This window comes from Callospermophilus lateralis, chromosome 1 (assembly GCF_048772815.1).
Source record: "Callospermophilus lateralis isolate mCalLat2 chromosome 1, mCalLat2.hap1, whole genome shotgun sequence".
NCBI lineage: Eukaryota > Metazoa > Chordata > Mammalia > Rodentia > Sciuridae > Callospermophilus > Callospermophilus lateralis.
Genome location: NC_135305.1, coordinates 35,183,495 through 35,207,662, shown reverse-complemented (window position 1 = coordinate 35,207,662; position 24,168 = coordinate 35,183,495). Strand labels below are relative to the sequence as shown.

Sequence of the window (24,168 nt, the reverse complement as noted above, 5' to 3'; positions counted from 1 at the left end):
CAAATGGTGCTGGGAAAACTGGAAATCCATATGCAACAAAATGAAACTGAATCCCTTTCTCTCACCATGCACAAAAGTTAACTCAAAATGGATCAAGGAGCTTGATATCAAATCAGAGACACGGCATCTGATAGAAGAAAAAGTTGGCTCCGATCTACATATTCTGGGGTCGGGCTCCAAATTCCTCAATAGGACACCCATAGCACAAGAGTTAATAACTAGAATCAACAAATGGGGCTTACTCAAACTAAAAAGTTTTTTCTCAGCAAAAGAAACAATAAGAGAAGAAAATAGGGAGCCTACATCCTGGGAACAAATCTTTACTCCTCACACTTCAGATAGAGCCCTAATATCCAGAGTATACAAAGAACTCAAAAAATTAAACAATAAGAAAACAAAAAACCCAATCAACAAATGGGCCAAGGACCTGAACAGACACTTCTCAGAGGAGGACATACAATCAATCAACAAGTACATGAAAAAATGCTCACCATCTCTAGCAGTCAGAGAAATGCAAATCAAAACCACCCTAAGATACCATCTCATTCCAGTAAGATTGGCAGCCATTATGAAGTCAAACAACAACAAGTGCTGGCGAGGATGTGGGGAAAAGGGTACTCTTGTACATTGTTGGTGGGACTGCAAATTGGTGAAGCCAATCTGGAAAGCAGTATGGAGATTTCTTGGAAATCTGGGAATGGAACCATCATTTGACCCAGCTATTCCCCTTCTTGGTTTATTCCCTAAAAACCTAAAAAGAGCATGCTACAGGGACACTGCTACATCGATGTTCATAGCAGCACAATTCACAATAGCAAGACTGTGGAACCAACCTAGATGCCCTTCAATGGACGAATGGATAAAAAAAAATGTGGCATTTATGCGCAATGGAGTATTACTCTGCATTAAAAAATGATAAAATCATAGAATTTGCAGGGAAATGGATGGCATTAGAGCAGATTATGCTAAGTGAAGCTAGCCAATCCCTAAAAAACAAATGCCTAATGTTTTCTTTGATATATGGAGAGTAACTAAGAACAGAGTTTGGAGGAAGAGCATGAGAAGAAGATTAACATTAAACAGGGACGAGAGGTGGGAGGGAAAAGCAGAGAGAAGGGAAATTGCATGGAAATGGAAGGAGACTCTCATGGTTATACAAAATTACATACAAGAGGAAGTGAAGGGAAAGGGGGAAAAAAAACAAGGGGGAGAAATGAATCACAGTAGATGGGGTAGAGAGAGAAGACGGGAGGGGAGGGGAGGGGATGGGGGATAGAAAAGACAGCAGAATACAACAGACACTAGTATAGCATTATGTAAAACAGTGGATGTGTAAACAATGTGATGCTGCAATCTGTATATGGGGTAAAAATGGGAGTTCATAACCCACTTGAATCAAAGTGTGAAATATGATATGTCAAGAACTATGTAATGTTTTGAACAACCAACAATAAAAATTAAAAAAAAAAAAACATTTAACTTGATTATTTAGTTGGGAAGGCACAGTAATATCTCCCTTGTACTTCCCTGGTTGATAGGTAAGTAAACTCTAAGGGGCACTCAGTGATTCACCCATAGTCTCCCAGGTAGAAGGCAGTCCCATTGCAGGCAGAATCCATTTCCTAACATCCCCAGGGTCTCAGATCTGGTGAAAGCTGGTGGTTAAGGGCTGAGGTGGGAGGAACCAAGTCTCTGAGTTAGGTAGCAGGGTGGGAAGAGCCCAGAGCACTGAATGGAAACTCTGAAAGCTCTGTGCTGTTCAAACCTAAGCCCCGACTCTCTATCCCCACTTCTCTCAATTCTTTTTTGCTTTCCGAGGCCCACAGATTTTCTATTTTCTTCTCTTTCTGGAACAGATGCCAAATACTTCTGACTAGAGCAAGCTTCTGTCCTTCATTCTAGTCTTGTAAAGCAAACACAGTCTCCTGGATATTCTTTTAGAAGCTTGTGAGGCTAGCAACATTTACAAGGGACAAAAATTCCTCTGTACCATAACCATGTAATTTTCTTTATTTAAAATGTAGCTTTTATTTAGAATAAATGATAAGGAACACACACACACACACACATCCCTAAAGCTCTTTGAGAAATTAAAAAAAAAAAAAAAGTGAAATTCACCTATAGTTTAGATTAGAGGTTAGCTGATTTTTTTTTTTTTTTTCTGTAAAAGGCCAGACAGTAAACATTTTAAGCTTTTCAGGCCATATGGTCTCTGTCACAACTTCACAACTCTACCATTGCAGCCAAAAGCAGCCATGGACAATATCTAACCTAATGAGTGTGGCTGTGTTCCAATACAATTTTTATTTACAAAAACAGGTGGCAGGCTACAGTTTTCCAGTCTCTGATTCAGAAGAATATGTGTTCCACCTTTGCTGGGACAAAAAAATGAATAAAGTTTGAACTATACAAGGGCATAGGAAAGAGACAGCCATTAGAGTATCATCATGATCTCATTCTCCTGGGTGACGATGGGAGGAGATGGTAGAAAGTGAGCATTAGATATAAGGGAAAGTGGAAAGGGGAGAAGTTCTTAGGCATGGGAAGGGAACACTAATGTCTCCTTGAAACATTCAGAGGAGGCTTGTCCAGAGGCTTAGTGGTAGGTGGGAAAGTGAACAGATACTTGGTTCCCACTCTTTCTGCTCCATTAGCATTCACTCCAGGCCTCTCTCCACTCTTCTTTCTGTGGTGTGGTAAGTTTGGGATGACCTGGCTGGCTGCCCATGGTTCTGCCCCTTCTTCCCTTCTCTCCAAAACAGCACATTCTTCTGAACCTCTGAATGGATAGACCTTGGCTTGGGGAAGCCTGCCCCATGCATCCTGTAACTGAATGTAACTCAAGCTAATTCTGAGATTCAGATTAAGAAACCCTTTTGCTCCTTGATATAAGCCTCGTTCTTCAACACCACTTTTCCAGGCAATACAGATGAGCATTTGATCTCCATCCATTTCTTTTTCCCTCTCAAGCAGAGGGCTATAATTACTAGCATGCCCTTTGTAGGCCCAAGAGCACTGGGAAGGGACTGGTGTAGACTTGATTGGAGCCCACTGCGTATAAAAAGTTGTGAATACAAAAAGCTGTTTTCTTCTTTTTCTTTTTTTAAGTTAGAGTTTTAATCTAGAATTCCATATCTGAGAATGCAACCTAAAAAACACTGATTCTAAGAGGGTCACATGGAAAAAAAATTTTTCTCTTGTCAGAAGTATGAGAAAAACCTGTAGGGTATAAATTCTATAGTTGCTTTCCAATGCACTTTACCATCTGAGAAATTCTGTAGTAAATAAATTTTAAAGTTTTTTCACAATGTATTTGATTATGGAGCATTTTATTTAACTGACATCTATTAAAAATGTTTCAGAGACTCATTAAGACTCTACAGGAAATGCTTATATAATACTTCTGAAGCTAAAATTGATCACAAAACATATTATTTCTACATAAGTCTTCAGAAGACCCTCAATATTATCAAATTCATTTGCTTCTGAACACTCATTTTACACAAAGCTAACCCATACTACATCCCTTTTGGTGATTTTTTTTTTTCCCTTACTCCATATAAATTTACTCAATTGTATTTGGGTCTGACTAGCAGTTTGGCAGTTTGTGGCTGCATTCTACTACATAATTCTAATTCCAGAGTAGTTGATAATCTACAGAGTAGAAAAGGACAGCTAGGTACCTTGAAGACATAGGAGAAAGCCTCAGCCCTTAAAAATATCTCCCCCACCAATTCTACCAATTAGAGATTCATTAGAGTTAATGAGCTCCTCTTTTAAAATGCAAATACCCTCTGGGAGTATTTGCCTATTAGTCATTCACCAAGTGAAGTAGTGGAAAGAACAGTGGAATGGCCACACCATTAACTCCTTTTCAATCTTCCATACTCATTATACACAAGGCAGCTCGGCATTATACAAAGAAAATGGGTTTGAAATCTGTCAGAACTCAACCCAAATCCTTTACCAAATTTATGACCTTGTGTAAGTTACTTAATTTCTCAGAGCCTTAATTTCCTCGTCTGAAAAATGGGAATAATGATACAATAAAAGACTGCCATAAAGATTGAGAAACCAAATTAAATATTAATTGCAGAGAAGCAGGGAGGAAGTTGGGGTAAAATAAATGTCCTAAACGTTCGTGTGAACTGCTGTTCTGCCTTTCTCATGTAGCAGGTATCATATCTTCAGCATTGGAGAACCTATGGATGGAATATTTGTGTCCCCTCAAAGTTCCTATGCTGAAACCTAATCCCCAATGTGACAGTATTAGCAAAGTGACCGGATCATAAGAGTGGAACCCTTATAAATGGAATTAATGCCTTTATGAGGAGCTGAAGACCAGAATTCTCCCCTCACACCAAGTGAGGGCATAGCTAGAACCAGAATGGAGGCTCTCACCAAACTCTAAATTTGCCAGCATTTTGATCTTGGACTTCTCAACCTCTAGAACTATGAGAGGTAAATGTCTGTTGTTTACAAACTACTCAGTTTGTGGCATGTTGTTACAGCAGCCAGATGGACTAAGACAGAGGTTGACAGGACCAGGACGAGCCTTTACATGCTCTGGCAGTGTTTTGAGGTAGGCTTATTGTATTAATTGAACAAGGCTGCTGAAGATGCCAAATTATTCCATAATATCATGCTGCTTCCATTACTTATCAAAACTTAAGTTGTACAAATCAGTTTAATATAATTTAAAACTCCTATAGTTCCTCTTAGTTTTCCCTTCCATTTTTCTAATTCTGTTAATATAATTCCTTTCTGTTTTCCACTATGATGAAGAAAAGAGGAATAGAGAGAAAGCAAAAGTACTAATTTATTAAAAATATGACCTGCCCAGGAGCCTGGTCAGGATTCTGTTGACACCTGTTACCTAAAGGAAAGCGAGGAACCGGGAGATAGGCAAGCGAGAAATAAAGATGGAGTCCAGGCAGAGATACACATGAGAATTTATTTGTTAGAGCTGACAAATAAAGGCCATTTCTCCATAGAGGCAGAGAGGCAACACAGGCTTGGGACTTTTATGGGGTAGACTCAGGGTTTAGAGCCAAGTGGGTCATAATGTGGGCAGTTGAGGGTTGGGTTAGTATGAGGGAGTGGTGAGCCTTTCTCAGAAAGGCCCTTGGGCTGGAAAGTAAAACTTTTCATAGGATGATGACTGGCACTTTAGATGGCTATCCAGATGCTAAGCAAGGACCATATAGTTACAACCTCAGAGGAAAATAAACCAAGAATAGGGACAGCTAAGCCACAGAAGAAGAATGCAGTTAGCAAACAAATATAGGATAAAGTTCAAGCTAAGAAAGAAAATCAAGTTAAAATGACACCAAGCATTAATAGATTGACATACCAAAATTATTCTGACCCCAAATCAGCAGAGGAGAGAATACAACTGGCACAATTAATATCATTCTGGTCACAAAGCGAAAGCTAAATAAACATCTGTTGACTTGGCTATATGTATAGGGGGACAAAAAAAAAATTCTATACACACGTTTGATAAAGGCTTATTAAAATAAGTATAAATGGCTTCAAAAATACAAAAAAAAAATGTTAACCTAAGGGTTCAACAGAACAAGCTACTTTTTAGACATTCATGTGAATTTTAGTTTTAGAACATATTTCTATCCAAGCCTCAATATACCTTGTGACTGCTATTAAAATCATACAGCTATAACCCTGCTTTTGATTTTTAAAGCATACTAAATACTTTAGGGCACACACTCTGAGAAGTAAGCATACTAGTGAATCTTACTGAGGTTTAACGAACTTGCTCTAGGATTCCAAAAAACGTCTTTAGGTCTGAGTCTTGTTCCTTTGTAGCTATGGAATAATAATTTTTCTGGAAGATCTTCAAGCAACCCCCCAAATCAATTAAGCCACTTAACACTATGTTAAAAACAGACAAGTCGAAACATTCTTACTTTTAGGCTGGAAAACTAAGAACTGAAAAGACCGAATTAATTTTGTATATGGAAATTTGTGCAATATTGTATTATGCTATATGGATCTGCCTCAAAAGTTTCTTTGTTGTTAATTATCTTTCCTAAAACCGATTAATTCATAAATTGAGAGAATAAGTTGTGCTGACTATTCCTGAGCCTGATCCCCAAATGCTGCCAACAGCTCCTCACAAATGTTCTCTGAGTGGTCCACTGACAACAGGTTCTATGGGCTCTGTTGGGAGCAGAGAACCAACACATAAGAAAGAACTTTAGTGTGTTTAGCTTGAAGTCCAAATATGTAAGCAACAAAAAACAAAAACAAAAAAAAAGCCATACTCATCTCTACTAGGTTTTCTGACATCCTGACAAAGACTCGATGTTCTGCTTATAGTTGGCAAATGACAGCTCTGATCCTTCACCAATAATTCAAACTTAGATTGGAGATAAACTGGTATCAAGTCACATTCAGTGTTCAGGCTCTATTCTAACCAACAGAATAAACTTGTGAAATTATGGGATAGTATCAGGTGTTCTGCTCAGAGTTCTTGGTATAAAAAAATAAATGACCCACTTAAATGAGAACAAATGTTTGTCTCAACATTTTTTTTTTTTTTAAAGAATCAATTGGTCCAATCAGAGATACTGGTTAGGTAAACTTCTCAGTTCTTTAAAACTGAATATTTGGATGAATAAAAGAATTATACTGTAGCAAAATTACAAGAAAATTTCTAGCAGAAACAATAAAAGTAGTACATGAAACACATTATCAGTCAGGTTCAAGTTAAGTCTCATTTCTTCAACAACTGTTTACGGGACATCTACTTTGCACCATATACCAGGCTAAATACCATGTGAACTTGGGTGACACCATCCCTACCCTCATAGAACTTTCATTCCAGAGGGTATTTAAAGCAATCAAATGGGAAATCTCAAAAAAGGCTGTAGAAATTACTCAAAAAATAAGAATTATAGGAATATCACTGAGGTTAAGAAACAGATATTTGCACTGAACACATTGAAAAAGCTGGCCAGCTATATAATAAGATGCCTTGTTAGGACTTTTTGCCCCACCAAGTTTCTTCCTAAATAAATAACACATTGTATTAATCAGGATGACTACTCTTTTGTTTGTTTGTTTTAATTAGTTACACATGACAGTACAATGACCTTGACATATCATACATTTGAATCATATGAGATACAATATCTCCTTTTTCTGAGTGTACAGGGTGCAGAATCACATTGGTCATGTATTCGCATACATACACACAGTAATAATAATGTCTGTTTCATTCTACTATTCTTCCTATCTCCCTAACCCCTCCCCTCCCCTCCTATCACTTCTCTCTACCTAATCTAAGGTAGCGCTATTCTTTTTTTCATCACATCTTCATACATGTATTTTGTATAACAATGAGGGTCTCCTTCCACCATCCATGCAGTTCTCGTTCTCCCTCTCTTTCCCTCCCACCCCTCTTCCCTATGTAGAGGTAATCTTCTTCCCATGCTCTTCCTCTCTTCCCCATTTTGAGTCACCCCACCTTATATCAGAGAAGACATTTGGCATTTGTTTTGGGGGGATTGGCTAGCTTCACTTAGCATAATCTGCTCTAATGCCATCCATTTCCCTGCAAATGTCATGAACTTATTATTTTTTAGTGCTGAGTAATATTCCATTGTGTATATATACCACATTTTTTTTTTTTATCCATTCATCCATTGAAGGGCATCTTTGGTTCCACAGTTCAGTTATTGTGAATTGTGCTGATATAAACATTGATATGGCTGTCTCTCTGTAGTATGCTGTTTTTAGGTCTTTTGGGTATAGTCCGAGAGGAGCAATAGCTGGGTCAAATGGTGATTCCATTCCCAGCTTTCCAAGGAATCTCCATGCTGCTTTCCAAATTGGCTGCACCAATTTGCAGTCCCACCAGCAGTGTATGAGTGTACCTTTTTCCCCGAGGATGACAACTCTTAATGGAAGTCACTAAAATGACTCATCTACACTAATGGAATCTTCACTAAACTCACTAATGGAAGTCATTAATGTCATTAAATATGCTCTTACTGTATCACACAAAAGTTAGAAGAGTATTTTCTGAAAATATACCAACATTTAAAAAAAAGTTTATCTTTTAAAATTCACCTACAAATCATAGAACCCAATTATAAAACAAAGTCACACACTAGATTTAATGAAATGGCATGATGTGTTAACCAGGTGAATACACAGTTCAATTACAAAATGGAACAGTAGCTGGTTGGCTTTCTTAAAGATGTGATGCAAGCACTAGAATTCTACTAGAACTTTCAAGAACTAATGCCAAAGCTCCTCAAAATATTCTATGAATTAGAAAGGGATAGAACACCTCCAGCAGCCGCAGTGATGCACTCCTGTAATCTCAGTGACTTGGGAGGCTGATGTAGGAGGATTGCAAGTTCACAGCCAGCCTCAGCAAATTATTGAGGCCCTAAGTAACTCAGTGAGACCCTATCTCTAAATAAAATACCATAAAGGGCTGGAGATGTGGCTCAGTGGTTAAATGCCCCTGGGTTCAATCCCTCATACCATTAAAAAAAAAAAAAGAATGCCTCCAAATTAATTTTATAAAGGTAGTGTCACCTTAATGCCCAAAACAGATAAGGTTGCATTAAGGAAAGAAAACTACAATCCAATATCCCTAGTGAGCTTAGATGCAACAATCTTTTTATATGACAGTAACTAATCATATCCAACAACATATTAAGAAGACCGCACATAATGACCAAATTGGTTTCATTCCAGGGATGCAAAGATGGTTTAACACATGCAAATCAATAAATGTAATTCATCACATAAATAGAATTAAGAAAAAAAATCATGGTCATCTTAACAGATGAAGAGAAAGCCTTTAAAATAATTCAGTGCCTATTCATGATAAAAACACTGAAGAGACTGGGGACAGAAGGAACTTACCTCAACATCATAGAAGCTATATACAACAAACCCAAAGCTAACATCACAGTGAATAGGAAAAACAAAAGCATTTCCTTTAAAACCCAGAACAAGACAAAGATGTCCACTCTCACCACTCTTATTCAATATAGTACTAGAAATTCCAGCCTGAGCAAGTAGGCAAGAAAAGAAAATAAAAGGGATAAAATTAGGAAAGAAAGAAATCAAATTATCAATGTGTGCAGATAATATGATCTTATATTTCGAAGATCCAAGCACTACCAAAAAAGACTGCTAGAGCTAATAAACAAATTCAGAAAAGTAGCAGGTCACAAAATCAAAACAGAAAAGTCAACAGTTTTCCTATTCGCTAATAAGGAACCTGCTGAAAATAATTCCATTCAAGATAGCCTAAGGTGGGGTGGGGGACAAAAACCAACCAACAAACACATGTAGGAAAACATCTAACTAAAGAGGTGAAAGACCTCTACAATGAAAATCACAGAACACTGAAGAAAGAAACTGAAGAAGGCACATAGATGGAAATATATCTCATGCTCATAGGTAGAATTAAATTTGTTAAATGGCCATATTACCAAAAGCAACACACAGATTTAATGTACGCTTCATTAAAATATCAATGACATTTTTTACAGAACTAGAAAAAAATAGTCCTAAAATAATTTGGAAGAACAAAAGACCCAGACTAGCCAAAGCATTTCTAAGCCAAAAAAACAAAGCTGGAGGCATTGCAATATCCAACTTAAAATTATACTAAAAAGTTATAGTAACAAGAACTGCATGGTACTGGCATAAATACAGATATACAGACAAATGGAGAAGAAATAGAAGACACAAAGACAAACCTACAAAGATAGTTCAAAGGTACCAAAACAGACAATGGAAAAAATAGCACTTTTTAACAAATGGTGCTGGGAAGCTGGTACTGATAATTAGAAGGATAAGACTAGAACCTTATTGCTTGCCCTACATGAAAGTCAATTCAAAATGAAACAAAGACCTAGGAATTAGACCAGAAACTTTGCAACTCCTAGAAGAAAATGTAGGGCCAATACTTAGTCTTGAGGCATAGGCAATGACCTTCTCAATAGAACTCTTAAAGCTCAGGAAAGAACACCAAGAATTAATAAATGGGAAGACATCAAATTAAAAAGCTTTTGCATGACAAATGAAACAATCAAGAATGTGAAGAGAACCTACAGAATGGGAGAAAAATATTAACTATTCTGTGACAGAGGATTAATATCCATAATACATAAAGAAATAAAAAAAACTTACCACTAAAAAAAACCCAATAAATAAATGGACACTTTCAAAAGAAGAAACATAAATGGATAACAAATACGTGAAAAAAATGTTCATCATCTTTAGCTATCAGGGAAACACAAATCAAAACTACACAGAGATTTCATCTCACTCCAGTTAGAATGGCAGCCACCAAAAATACAAACAGCAAAATGTGTTGGAGAGCATGTAGAGAAGTATAAAAGACGACACTTTTATACTGTCGGGAGATTGTAAATCAATATAATCACTATAGAAACCATCATGGAGTTTCCTCAAAAGACTAGAAATGGAACCATCATGTAACCCAGCTATACCATTCTCTGGTATTCATTCTAAAGAACTAGCATACTATAAAAATATATGCATACCCATATTTGTAGCAGCCAAATTCTGGAACCAGCCAGGTGTCTGTCAATAGATAAACGAATAAAGAAAATGTGACATAAATACTCAATGGAGTCTTAAAGCTACAAAGAAGAATGAAATTTCCAGGCACAGAAGTGCACATATGTAATCCCAACAATTTAGGAGGCTGAAGCAGGAGGATTGTAAACTCAAGGCCAATCATAGGTTCAAGGCCAGCCTGGGCAAGTTAGTGAGAGCTGTCTCAAAGTTAAAAGGGCTAGGAATGTAGCTCCCCTAGTTCAATCCTCATTACAAAAAAAGAAATTATATCATTTGCAAGAAAATGGATGAAACTTGAGGGCATTATGATAAGTCAAAAAAGTCAAACTCAGAAAGTCAAGGTAGTATGTTTTCTCATATGTGGAAGCTAGAGAGAATAAAGTAAAAGAAAGGTTTTGTGTGTGTGTGTGTGTGTGTGTGTGTGGAAATCCCTTGAAAATTAAAATCAAAGTGAGACTAATAGAGTAGAGTAAAGGGACCTGAGGGAGGTAGGATGGGAGGGAAAGGAGAAATATTGGGGAATGAAATTGACCAAATTATATTGTTATATCATGCACATGTATAACTATGTAACAATGACTCCCACTATTATGTGTAATTATAACCCACCAATAAAACATGGAAAAAATTTTAAAAGATGTCACATTTGTCATTTACTTATATAATATGAACACATGAAAGTCCTTAGGATTATAATATCCTATGTCATATTTAAAATGCTCATACAAAAAAGGAATGGAAAAAAAGTGAAAGTCATATGCTAGCCTAGATGGACTGGCCACAAAAACAAGCAAGCAAGGGAGGGGCTGCAAGTAGCAAGGAATCCTGGGCTTTCATATGCATAAATAAAGGTAAAACCTGAGCTGTCTAATTGCCAGTGGCAGGGCAGTGCATTTCACATTTCAGTGTGCACAAGAATCACTTGTGGTGCTAATTCCTTAGTCTTAGAAGAGATTTCTGACTTGAGAAGTCTAGTAAAGGGCCTACAAGTCTAAATTTTTAACAAGCATTCCAAGAGATTCTAATGCAGGTAGTTCATGGACAATACTTTAAGAAACATCGAAACAGACTAATATAGTCTTAAATAGCTAACAGATTATCATCTGCCTGACTTTTAAAGGTATCTTTCCCTCCCTACCCCCATTGTTCTGTCTCACATTGTTCAAATATTTAAGAGTTCTGTCTCACATTGTTCAAATATTTAAGAGTACCTATCTCCCTACTAAGATTGGGACTTAATAATCTAAGTTTTTCCACAAGAAATGGAAGCAGAGTATCAAAGATGTATTTGTACATACATATTAATAGTAGCACACAGTAGTCAAATGGTGGAAGAAATCCTGACATTCATTAACAGATTGATAAAGAAGATATGGCATATACATACAACAGTGTATTATTCAGCCTTAAAAAAGGAAATTCTATACATTCTACAATGTGGATGAACCCTGAAGACACTGCTGTCACGAAAAGATATCTAGTGTATGATTCCATTTATATGATCTACCTAGAATGATCAAATTTATAGGGACAAAGAATAGAATCTTGGTTGCCAGGGGATGAGGAGGTGAGGGGAATCAGAAGTTGTTGTTTAACAGGCAGTTTCAGTTTTGCAAGATAAAAAAGTCTTAGAGATCTGTTTTATAACAATGTGAATGTACTTAACACTTCTAGTATAAACTTAAAATGGTTTAATCTTAAGTAGGATGTGTTATTATAATAATTTTTTTTTTAAAAAATGAAATGTGTTAATCATCTATTTTTAAAAAAATAAAATGGTGAAAGTTCAGTCAACTACTGGTCAACATTTATATTTTTTCAATTTAGTTTCATTTTAATAATTCCTTACATACAAATGCTATAATTCGTTTTTATTCCATACTTAAAGAGAAAAGGAAGAGTCAAATGAAGTAAGCATGTTTCCTTTCTCTGCTACAAAATTGATTCTGACTCAATAAAGGCCCTAACTACCTGGCTATAATGAATAGTTGGATCAGCTACTCAGCTAGTATACATACTAATAAAAAATAATAACCCATATCAGAAAAGCACACAGATCATTTTGTACTAGTACAATGATTTTTCTCTTGATGTATAGCTGGAGGATTATTTATATTCATACTATTGGTAATAACACATTGTTAGTAATGCTGAATATCAATGTGTTATCTTTTCAAAAAACTTTCAACTTAGATATATAGTAGTCACTTAAATTAAGAAATTTAAAGTAGAAAGTGTTGGACACATATATGAAGCACAGTTATAGATTATATAAACTCCAAGGCTAATATGCATATTCTACAATGATCTAAAGCAAAATACTGAAACTTCCTCTGAAGAAGAGGCATTTTTGAATCCTAAGTCTTAATGTCACTAGGATAGACAACAAAATTCAAATGTTTGTGGGCAGGGCTTCAATAGCAATGAATATTCTAAGGCATCTACCTTTGCCTTGGGATTCCTTCCTATAAAAATCCCAGAAAATCCAAGGAGGTGAGGGAAGGAAAACAGGAGAATAACAGTGTAGGGGGCAATGGACAAATTAGTCTTTGAAAGCCTGCTACTGGTAGGTCCCAATCTAATAACTTTGACTTAGAAGCTCCAAAATAGGTTGACATCACAAAACCAGAATTATGGAAAGGTGTAAAATTACAAAAGGTTCATTAAGAAGTAAGAGGCACCCCATGGGACTGAGCACATAAGATGGCTAAGTAGCGTGAGAGGATTGGGGACGGAGCTCCATCACACAGAAGACTCTGGGTTCCATCCCCGGCACTTCAAAAAACACACAAACCAATATCATTCAAGTAGTATGAAATTGCTTGATTCTGAGCAGAAAGTAATGCAGAAAGAGCAAGGACCATTCTTTGCCTAAAATGTTCCTCAACCCAGATCATGACCAGCTGATGTGCACTCAATCCTCATCCCTAGCCTCAACACCACCATCAAGACTCCCTCAAAGAAATCATATTCTTGTTCTTCTCTAAAGCACTTCACACATTTGCAATAATCACTTAATTACATGCAAGTGCAATTACTATACTAATAATTGTTTAATTACTTGCAAGTGCAATTGCTATATTTTCTGAATACCTGTTGTTCCTACTAGACTATCAGTTCCGTGAAGACAATGACACAATTATTTAATTCCCTACAATACTTACAGCATCTGGTACACTGGCTGGCACCCACTAGGCACACAGTAGGCCCTTACTAAATGGCTCTTTTCTGACTGATGCATTAAAGCAAATGCTGTCAAGGTCCAGAGAAGTGATAGCTCAGGGAATTAAAAGTTTCTGATGAAACTATGGGTTAGATGCATGAAGCTGAAGAGGATACACTATGACTGGTAAAAGGAAATAAGTTTATTAACAGCACTTAAAACTGGGTGAAAAATAGAGGCTGAACAAAAGGCTTAAGGAGAATCAATAATCACAGATCTAACATAAAGTCTGGACAAGATATCTGCAATAAAGAAGGACAGGGTAGCCCAACTGTATGCTACATGGAAACACTTCCTATTTGTTTGTAAAGGGAGAAGAAAAAAAGCAAAGACTTTGAAATTTCATTAGAAAAACTGATAGGATTCTAAGTATTTGAGCGAGATGGTACAGAGAAAATATTTTACTGGGTTCTATTTTGTTTCAGTGCACTTGAGATAAATACATGAAATACAAGAGGTGTCTGAGACTCTTTAAGTATTTTTATCTTATTATATTCAGTACTGTATTAAGTTTTCTGTCTTTGACCAGTTTTGGACCACATATTTATGACAATGGGATCCTAACTGGATCAGGTTACACTTATTCCATGTATGTATGTCACATACATCTAGAAAGAACAAATTAAAAAAATGAAACTAATGCTTGATGACTTGATCATTCCTCAGATTCAAACACTGATAAGGATTTTTATTTTCTTATAAACCATTATTAGATTTTATTAGTATTTTAGGAAGTCTTCTCAATCCATTGAATAAATAATATTGGCTAAAAAAACCCATATTTAGAAACACATACATTAGAAATATATGCCAACAAATTTGTGACAATTAAAAAATTTCCCTAAAAATAATTGTACTGTTCCAGAAAAACTGCAGGAATTGCTGGGAAAGGGAGGGGACATGGTGTAATTAATGATGGTGAATCATTATTATCCAAAGTACAGGTATGAAGACATGAATTGGTGTGAATATACTATGTATACAACCAGAGATATGAAAAATTGTGCTCTATATATCTAATAAGAATTGTAATGCATTCTGTTGTTATATATAAAGAAAATAAATAAAATACAGGAAGGAGGAAAAAAGGAATTGCTAATTTTAAGAGCAGATAAGCTGTGAAAATATGTATCACTCTAAAGTTATGAAAATTGTACATGGCTTCTATCTTAAAATTATACTTCTAATTTATTACTACCAAATTCCTCAATATTATGTGGTTTCCTAAATCAGATTCTCTTGAAATTAGAATTAAATTCCCATTATGTCTTTATATCGTCATGTTTCAGTGATTTCAAATAAATTTAGCAATTTTCTAGGGCTCTAGTATAATAAAATTCAAATCCAATTGTATAGATGCCTAATTAGAAAACCTATTTTAAAAATTCCAGTCTCTAATAACTTTTTTTTTTAAAATATGGAAGAGGAGGATGGAAAAGAAACACATTAACCATCCATCCAGCACTGTTATACAAAGTTGTGCAAGAGTAACTGCTTCAGACAATTCAACTTGTCTTAAATTCTTTGGCTTCTCCCATTCATGTGGAAAGACTTAAAAGGAAGCAAGCCTCCTCCCCTTGGCTGTCAGGCTCTGTCTTCATGCTGTGACAAAGTTCACCAATCCTAGTGAGAGTACAGCACCTGAGAACCAAAGCAGAGTAGCCATGGGGATAGTTTCCAGTCTCAGAGAAGAGCAAAAAGTATTCATCCCAACACGGCTTCTACACAGCAGAAATAGCGAATGTTCAACTCTGTGTATGGCATCAACTGCTCCGTGAACCATGCATCTCCTAACCGATCTCATAGCAAAAGAAAGTGGGAAGATGAGGATAAAGAATATGGTTCCTTGTTAAGCTTCTAAGATTATAGCAAATGCTAAAATAGCAAAATGTTTATCAGACTGCGAGAGTGCACATGGTGGGAGTGGAATGAAGAGCTGGAAAATGCAGAGCTAGGCCCTGAGTTCTCAAAACAGTAAATGGACCTGTATTAAATATTAATGGAAAACAAAAAAATCCCCCAAATTAAATTATTTGGGGCTTATCTATTATTGCTAATTATCCAAAGACCTGTTTTGCTATAGATTGATGAGCTAGGGTTTTTATTTCTCAATGTACATACATAGAACATTAAAAAAAAAAAGAGGCCAGTCTATTTGTCTATGTATCTATGTCTATCATCCTTCTGCCCTCTCTTCCTGAATAATTCAGTTCCAACAGGTTTAGGCAGTGTGAAGATGTTGGAGTTCAAGTGGGGAGAGGAGGACACAGACATTGACCTCCATGCCTGGTAAAGAGGAACCTAGACCATCTTATTGTGACAGAAAGTGCTCAAATAATGAGCAGGACAGTTTGAAATGGCTCTCACCAACCAAAACTGTGAGATTTTACACCTAAAAATAAATAATATTTTGACATTATACAAACATAATCCATTACAAATAAAAATTGATACACTCAGATTGATATATATGAAAAGAGGATAAATTTTTCTGTGCAGTGGAATGCCAACGGATAAATGGAGGGAGAAGGACTGAAGAAATTATAAAATCACTGCTTGGCAACTATCATAATAATTAATTCAATCAAGAACCATACAGAGATGCTAAAACTAATGGGTAAGAAGTTGATGAAGAAAACAGAATTAGATAGTCTTTAAGTATTTCCCTCTAAAAACTGAGTATAATGTGAAAATGAGTAAACTTCCCAGTGAAAAAATCTGGTAGACATGACCTTGATTAAGAGGTCATGGTCAACATCTCTAGTAATGTAACAAATAGAATTTATGCACCACCTGACAGGATGCAATAAGAATATATCACTTCCATGATATTCCTAACAAAAATACCTCAATGATAATCTGAATCTAATTATAGGAACATGTCAGAAACTCCCAAATTGAGTATCACTATAAAATAATTGGCTTGCAACCTTAAAAATATCTACAGATACTGAAGAGCAAGGAACATTGTTCAAAATGGAAGGAGATTAAAGAGAGTTGAAGGTCTTCCTCTTCTCCATAATGGAACAGTATTTAAGATTAAAAAAAAAAAGGACACTCCCATGTGGGAACTCTCACCCATAAGCTCTGTCTAAACAACTGGGTGGAGGAAACTAGAGGCAGACTGGGCCAAGCAGCCATGGCATTGAAGCAGTTCACAGGAGAAGATTGTGTTTTCAGAAGCAGATGCACTGACAGATCCTTTGGCATCAGAATAAATAAAAAGATTGCCTTCCATTCTACAGTCTGTGGGGCCGAGGCAGAAGAAATTCTGGGGAAAGTTCTAAAAATATAGGAATATAAATTAAGAAAAAAATAACTTCTCAGGTAGTGAAAAATTTGGTTTTAGGATCCAGGAATACACTGATCTGAGGATAAAATATGGCCTAAAGACTTGGTACCTATGGCCTGGACTTCTACATTGTGTTTAGTTTAGATCCAGTTTTCAGCACTACAGACAAGAAGCACAGAACAGACTGCACTGAGGCCAGAGAATCAGCAAAGGCTATGTGCTGAAATATGATGGGATCATCCTTCCTGGCAAATGAATTCCTCTTTCTACCAAAAAGGCCAATAGAGAGAGAGAGAAAGATGCATGATAATTAAATGCAACATGTGATTCTAAACTGGATCCTTTTGCTTGAAGTATATAGTTGAAACAAAATCTACATGGGGATTTTTAAATTAATTTCCCAATTTTGATGGTTGATAAAGATGTCCTTGCATTTAGGAACTACATTCTGAAGTATTTGTAAACAATGACAGATCACATTATCATTTTATTCTCAAATGATTCTGGAAAAAGAAAATGATCTTTGTGCTGGTTTTTGCAACATTTTTTCCAAGCTTGAAATTATTTCAAAATAAACAAAAAATAAGTAAATCAGAAGAATAACAAGGATGAATAGAATATATAGATGATATAGATACACATAAATTAATAGATACAGAAATATACCTCAAAGAATTCTTTAACCCGCCAACTAAAACCAAAAGTTTTTTGGCCTTTACTTTTAGCTTTCCTATGCCACTAGTTCAGGTTACCATCATCTCTTGCCATGATTTCTACAACTGACTACACAATCAATCTCCCTTCCTCTAATCTTGATCTCCTTCCTCCAATCCACTCTTCTCCTCTTTCTTAAACAGAGATAGGGCATTCTCTCCACAAACACATCCACTACCATATCAAGGGCCCATTGTACTGAGGATAAAGATCAAATTCCTAGGTATGGCTTACCAGCCCTGGATGATTCCCCTAATCCAACTCTATACTCTAGTCATTAAACAATTTTCATATCCTTAAATGCACTGTCTCTCAAATGTGCTATTCTTTCTGCCATGAACACTTTTCGCCATTCTATCTCACCTCCTTCTTACTGAGCACACAATAAATTCTCAAGAGATATTCAACGTAATGAATACTTGCATAAATTCTTAAAAGTCATTACTACATTAACCAAACCATTGTTTACAAAGTTTTCATTCTTTCTATCACTATTTTGTACCATAAGCAGATTCAATTCTTATATAAAATCCCATTACTATTTAATTATATAATATATTTCTGTTTAATTACTACAACCTGAAAGATGATCTCAGACTCTTCAAAGACTCATAAATGACTGCATAGGAAATGGGTAGGCTCAGTTCCCCAAGGTTGCTTCACATGGAACAAAATCTCCAACTCAATTTGGATAATTAGTATAACTTCCTAAGAAGGAGGGGCAGAAATTAACTTAAAAATATATGGAGATGGGCTGGGGATGTGGATCAAGCGGTAGCGTGCTCACCTGGCAGGCGTGCGGCCCGGGTTTGATCCTCAGCACCACGTACAAAACAAAGATGTTCTGTCCACCAATAACTGAAAAATAAATGTTAAAGTTCTCTCTTTCTCCCTCTCTCTCTGCCTCTCTCTCTCTCTTTAAAAAATATATATATATGCAGATGATATGAAAATGTACACAACCAGGTTGGTCTTGTTTATTCTCACATACAGAATTTATCTCAAAAAATTTTAAGCAAATATTTTTTTCCTTCTAAAATTTATGGAAACTCTGATGGCTTCTTAAAAGGAGATAAGCTCCTTTATAACAAGCTCTTTATAACAACTTTGTGAAATATGAATAATTTATTTAACAAGTAAAGAAAATTATAAAAGTTTAAAATGTTCCTAGCATTGCAAACTATGTGGTAGAGTCACATTCAAACTAAAATCTGTTTCAAGAAACACATTTTTTCTAATGTAATTATTAAATGAAATTATTTACAATTTTCTTCATGAGTAATATCTACACTTAGAATAGCACACTGTCACAGGTACCTGAATCCATTTATTGTCTTCAATTTTTTTCTTTAGTCCACCTCTTTTTGTGAATGTACCGAATTAGAGAAGATATCATAATTGTGTCGATTTCTGGATTTGTGTCACTTAACAAGAAGTACTCTGTTGTTTCATAGCTTTGTACAAACTGGAATGAATTACCACATGCGGGTGGACATTTGTTGAAGAAGTTTTGTTATTGTTAGTTTTTAATAATGCCATTGGTGTGTTTATTTTGGGGTCTGGTGTTTTATTTCGATTTTACCTTAAGGTCTTGAAACCAGCATTATATCTCTTTAGTGAAAGCACATTAGCTTACCTCTAAATTCCCAATAGTTCATTTTTAAGCTAAAAGTCTTGGTAGTTAAGGTCTGGAAGCAACCTTTGAGTTTATCTTGGCTCCTTCATCCCCACTTCCAAATCCATTTTATAAGTGAGATCTGGAACAGAGTGTCCTGATTCTTACCTCCCAGCTCCAGAGCTTAACAAACACATGGAAACAAACCCCACAACATCTGTTTTGTTATCTTCTATATTACAAAAGATAGAATTCTCAAGTTCTCATACTCCAATTCTATTATCACTAGAGATAGAGAATTCTTTTTATTTTGACAAGAGAAAAATATATCTCAACAAGTAACAGCCTTGGCTTACAGATCACTCAGAACAAGATTCAGCTATCTGTAAATGATCTGACCTAGTTTCATTTTACAAATTAGACAAGAGGGGTGCAACCAGCCTTCTCTTATAAAGATTAAATGAGAGCCTAGATAGTTTCTTCCTAAAAATCACAGAACTACCATCTCAAAGGAGGACAGTTAATCTCTAGATCAGACTTTGCCAGTGAGTATGTGGGTTCACACAAGATATTCTGCTACTGTTGCTGCTATAGGCATAGGAGGTCAATAATGTGGATGAACTACAATTACATTATTATTTTCTGATCAGACTTTAGGTTCAAGTTTCTAGGTAGTTGAAATGACCCTTAATGAAAGAACCTGAATTTAAAATGAACAACAACAAAAAAAGAAATAATAAAACGATAAATTCAAAGTTTAACAAATTAACTGGAGGAAAAAAAATAATTTTATTATATGTGCAATAGTATACATATCCACAACTTAGATGTATTTTCTTTTTCTTGAGGAAACAGAGATAAAATGTGACATAAACATAAAGGTATTCAGATGAATAAATGATATAAGGAAGTAAAGAATCATTAGAATGATCCAGAAGAAAGGTATATGAGAATACAGGAGAAAAATAATCTGAGACCAAAAGTGAATGTATTTCATTTTTTCCTTTTTACTCTAAAGTTTATTTTTCATTAGATTTTAAAAACTTCTCCCCAAGCTACGTATTCCTGGGATTGGGAGGAAGAGAACCATAACAGAGAAGAGATAATGGAAGTTTAAAAAAATGGAAAAAATAAATTTAGAGTAGCAAGTGGTCAATAATGTGTTTTTATAACTACTTTGGCCAATGATACATTATTTTAACTTTTTAAAATCTCTTCATGAATTTTAACTGTGATTTGTGTCATCATTCAAAATATAAAACTAGAGAAAATACTTTGGATTTTAAAAAGATGAATATTTCAAAGCACAAAAATAATGGAGTTTTGAAATGATCAAAATACTGTTTTTCTATTTTTAAATATTTTCTAGGTTATTGTTTTCCTATTTCTTTATTTCAGATATCAATTTCTAATTTCTCCCTTTCTGAACTTAGAAATTAGAACATCCCAAAAGCATTATGTAAGATAAGTAACTGTTAACAGAGTTCAGTAAAGAGAATTAATACAAAATTAATACACTGTTAATATTAAAACTCAGCTTTCTAATAAAACTATAAATAAATAGCAGAAAAATAAGTATGGTAAAGGGAAGGGAATGGGGGAGGGAGGAAGGAAGGGAAATGGAAAATATTGAGGACTGAATTAGAGCAAATTATATTGCATGCTTTAAAGACAAATTGTATTTCATGCTTTTATAATTATGTCAAAATAAATCCTAATGTTATGTATAACTAAAAAGAACCAATAAAAATGTGGGGGGAAAAATCCAAAACTGGTGTTTCAAATAATGGGGAAGAAATCATACAATTCCCAGTATCCATGAAATAGAAAATATTCAAAATATAATTTAAAAAAATGCAGGTCCTTAGGCAAATAAAGCTATAAAATTTTAGTAAATGAAGAATAAAAATACTTAAATAAATAGTGAATCATTCCTAGATAGGATTATACACATGAAAAATTCTTTCCATGCTAATGTATAAAAATGCTAGTAACAGAATTTCTGTAAAATTGCCAGTGCCTTTTTTTGTTCAGAATGTGGCAATGTAATTTAAAGTTTGATTAGAATCACCAGATAATTTTTGAAAAAGACTAAGGGAAGAAAGCTGTGCCCTATATACTATTAAGTTCTTAAAAATTTAAATTAATTAAAATGATAATGAGTTAGAAAGAAGACAGGTTAATGACACAGAAGCCTCAGAAATGGATCTCAGGATATAAAAGAATTTGATGCAAGCTGGGCATGGTAGTATATGCAGGTAATCCCAGCAGCTCAGGAGGCTGAGATAAGAGGATCGTGAGTTCAAAGCCAGCCCCAGCAATTTAGTAAGGCAATAATCAACTTAGTGAGACCCTGTTTCAAAATAAAATAGAAAAAAGGGATGGGGATGTGGTTCTATTGAACATTAAGTCAGTATTGTACTAGTTGGAAAGGAAATGGATATAATCTTTCTAGAAAGCAATTTGGAAATACATTTCAAGAACTTGTAAAGAGTTACAAACTTTTAACCAGTAAATCCACTTTTAGAATTTATTATAAAAATGATGAGGAATTGTTAAGTATTTATACAAAGATGTTCATTTCAGCATTATTTCTAACAATGAAAATCTGGCAAATGTAATAGGGGAATATGTATAGTATTTCATATAGTTAGAAATGGTATATCCATACATTGGAATATTAGATAGCCATTAACATTGTATTTAAAAACCTGGTCATGTATAGTCGTGGGCTGCATTAATGACATTTCGGTCAATGACAATGTGTATATATAAATGGTACTATAAAGGTTATTAAGAAGCTGAAAAAATCCTCTCACCTCGTAATGTTGTACATGTTTTAACATCATAGTGCAATGCATCACTCAAGTGGTAATGGTATTGCCAATGTAAGCAAACCCATTGTGGTACTGTTTAAAAGCATAGCACATAAAATTATGTACAACACAGATATTTGATGACAATCAATGTTACTGATTTATGTATTTCCTATGCTATAATTTTTATCATTAGAGTGTACCCCTTCTACTTATAAAAAAGTTTGCTATAAAATAGTATGCCATGTTATGCCTGCAGCAGTCTCATCTATTTTGTGTTTACTATGTCTCTTGATGTTATAATTTTCTGTTATGCTATGAAACACAAAAATACACTCATACTATGTATGATTCCATTTACTTCTGTTTCATATACATAAAACAATCTATGCTATTAGTGGTCAGGACAGCTTGGAAAATTGAGTGAAGTGACTGAAAGAAGTGGGATGGGAGGAGATTCTAGTATTCTGTAGTTTGTTTAATGTATAATACACTGAGTATTTTCAGGTATCACATACAATCAGTTCATATACATTTTTGGAGGCATCATCATCCAACCTACATACTGAATATATCCTTAATGCCCCAAAGTTTCCTTGTGCTATTTTACAATCTAGTCTTCCTATCCCATACTCTCATCCCCAAGCAACCACTCTGTTCTCTACCACTACAGGTTTGTATTTTCTAGATTTTTATATAAATGGAATTAGGCAGCATGTTCTCTCATTTCTCCTGGGTAAATACATAGGAGTGGAAGGTGTGGTCCACATGGTAATTGCATGATTGACCGCCAATTTGCAAAATGTCAGCATCATTTTACCTTCCCACCAGCAATATATGCAAGTCTTAATTCCTCTATATGCTCACCAACATGGGATGGTCAATCTTTGTAATTTCAGCCATTCTAGGAGTGCAATAGTATCTCATTGTGGTATTAATTTACATTTTTCCCTAATAACTAATGATGTTGATCATCTGCTCAGGTGCTTATTTGCCATCTATATATCTTTTTTCACTAACTGTCTAGGCAAATCTTTTGTCCATATTTTAAAACAGGGCTGTGGATTTTCTTATTACTGAATTTAAAAAGTTCTTTATATTCTGGGTAGTTTAATCGGATATGCACTTTATAAATATTTTCTCCCAATCTACAGCTCCTTTCATATTTTAATCAATGTATTTTGAAGAATAGATTTTTAATTTTGATGCAGCCCAATTTAACAGTTTTTTACTATTATGGATCATGTCTTTTAATGTCTCATCTAAGAAGTCTTTGCCTAATGCAAGTCTACAAAGATTTTTTCTTACATTTTCATTTATCAGTTTTATAGATTTAGATTTTATTTTTAGGAGCATCACTTATTTGAGTTAATTTCTGAATAGTGTGAGCGCCATGGATGAATCCTAGGTAACTTCTAATCTGAGGGACTGTGAGAAGGGGAAAAGCAGCAGTGACAAAGCTGAAAGAGAACAGTCAACAGACTGACCTGCAGAAGCCAAAGAGGAAGGGCTTCAATTTGAGGAGAGTTTATGCTGTCGAAGTACACATGGAGACCAATACAAGCAAACAGAGGACAGTCACTAGACTTGACAATGAGGCAGTGATGACCTCAAGACACAGAGTTCAATAAAATGGGAGAGAAAGAAGACAGATTAAAATGCATCAAAAGAAAGCATGGATGGTGACAAAGGGAAGAGCTCAAACCACTCTTCAGAAAATTTTAGCAATTAAAACGAAAGAAACATATAATAGTACCCACAAAGAACACTTCTTGACTATGGAGAAAGAGCAGACTATAGAGAAGACAAGAACAAGACATGAAATAACTAAGCAAGGTTGGAGAGGAGGTAGCATGAAAATGTGTCACAAACACAGTTTACCTTTTGCAAGGAAGAATCTGAAGTGAGAAGG

General features: G+C 35.1%; 1 protein-coding gene across 3 annotated transcripts in view; it reads right to left on the bottom strand.

Annotated features, from left to right (window-relative positions):
* Window positions 1–24,168, bottom strand: part of Umad1 (UBAP1-MVB12-associated (UMA) domain containing 1) — a 236,490-nt gene that overhangs the window by 61,876 nt on the left and 150,446 nt on the right. Inside the window, exon 1 of one of the 3 annotated variants that reach the window (XM_076861547.1) lies at window positions 10,560–10,589. The exons of the other annotated variants lie outside the window; for them this stretch is intronic. Within the exon in view, the coding sequence (XP_076717662.1) occupies window positions 10,560–10,563 (4 nt within the window). The 5' untranslated portion in view covers window positions 10,564–10,589. Of the gene's footprint in view, window positions 1–10,559; window positions 10,590–24,168 lie in introns of those variants that run through there. 3 annotated transcript variants of the gene reach the window in all.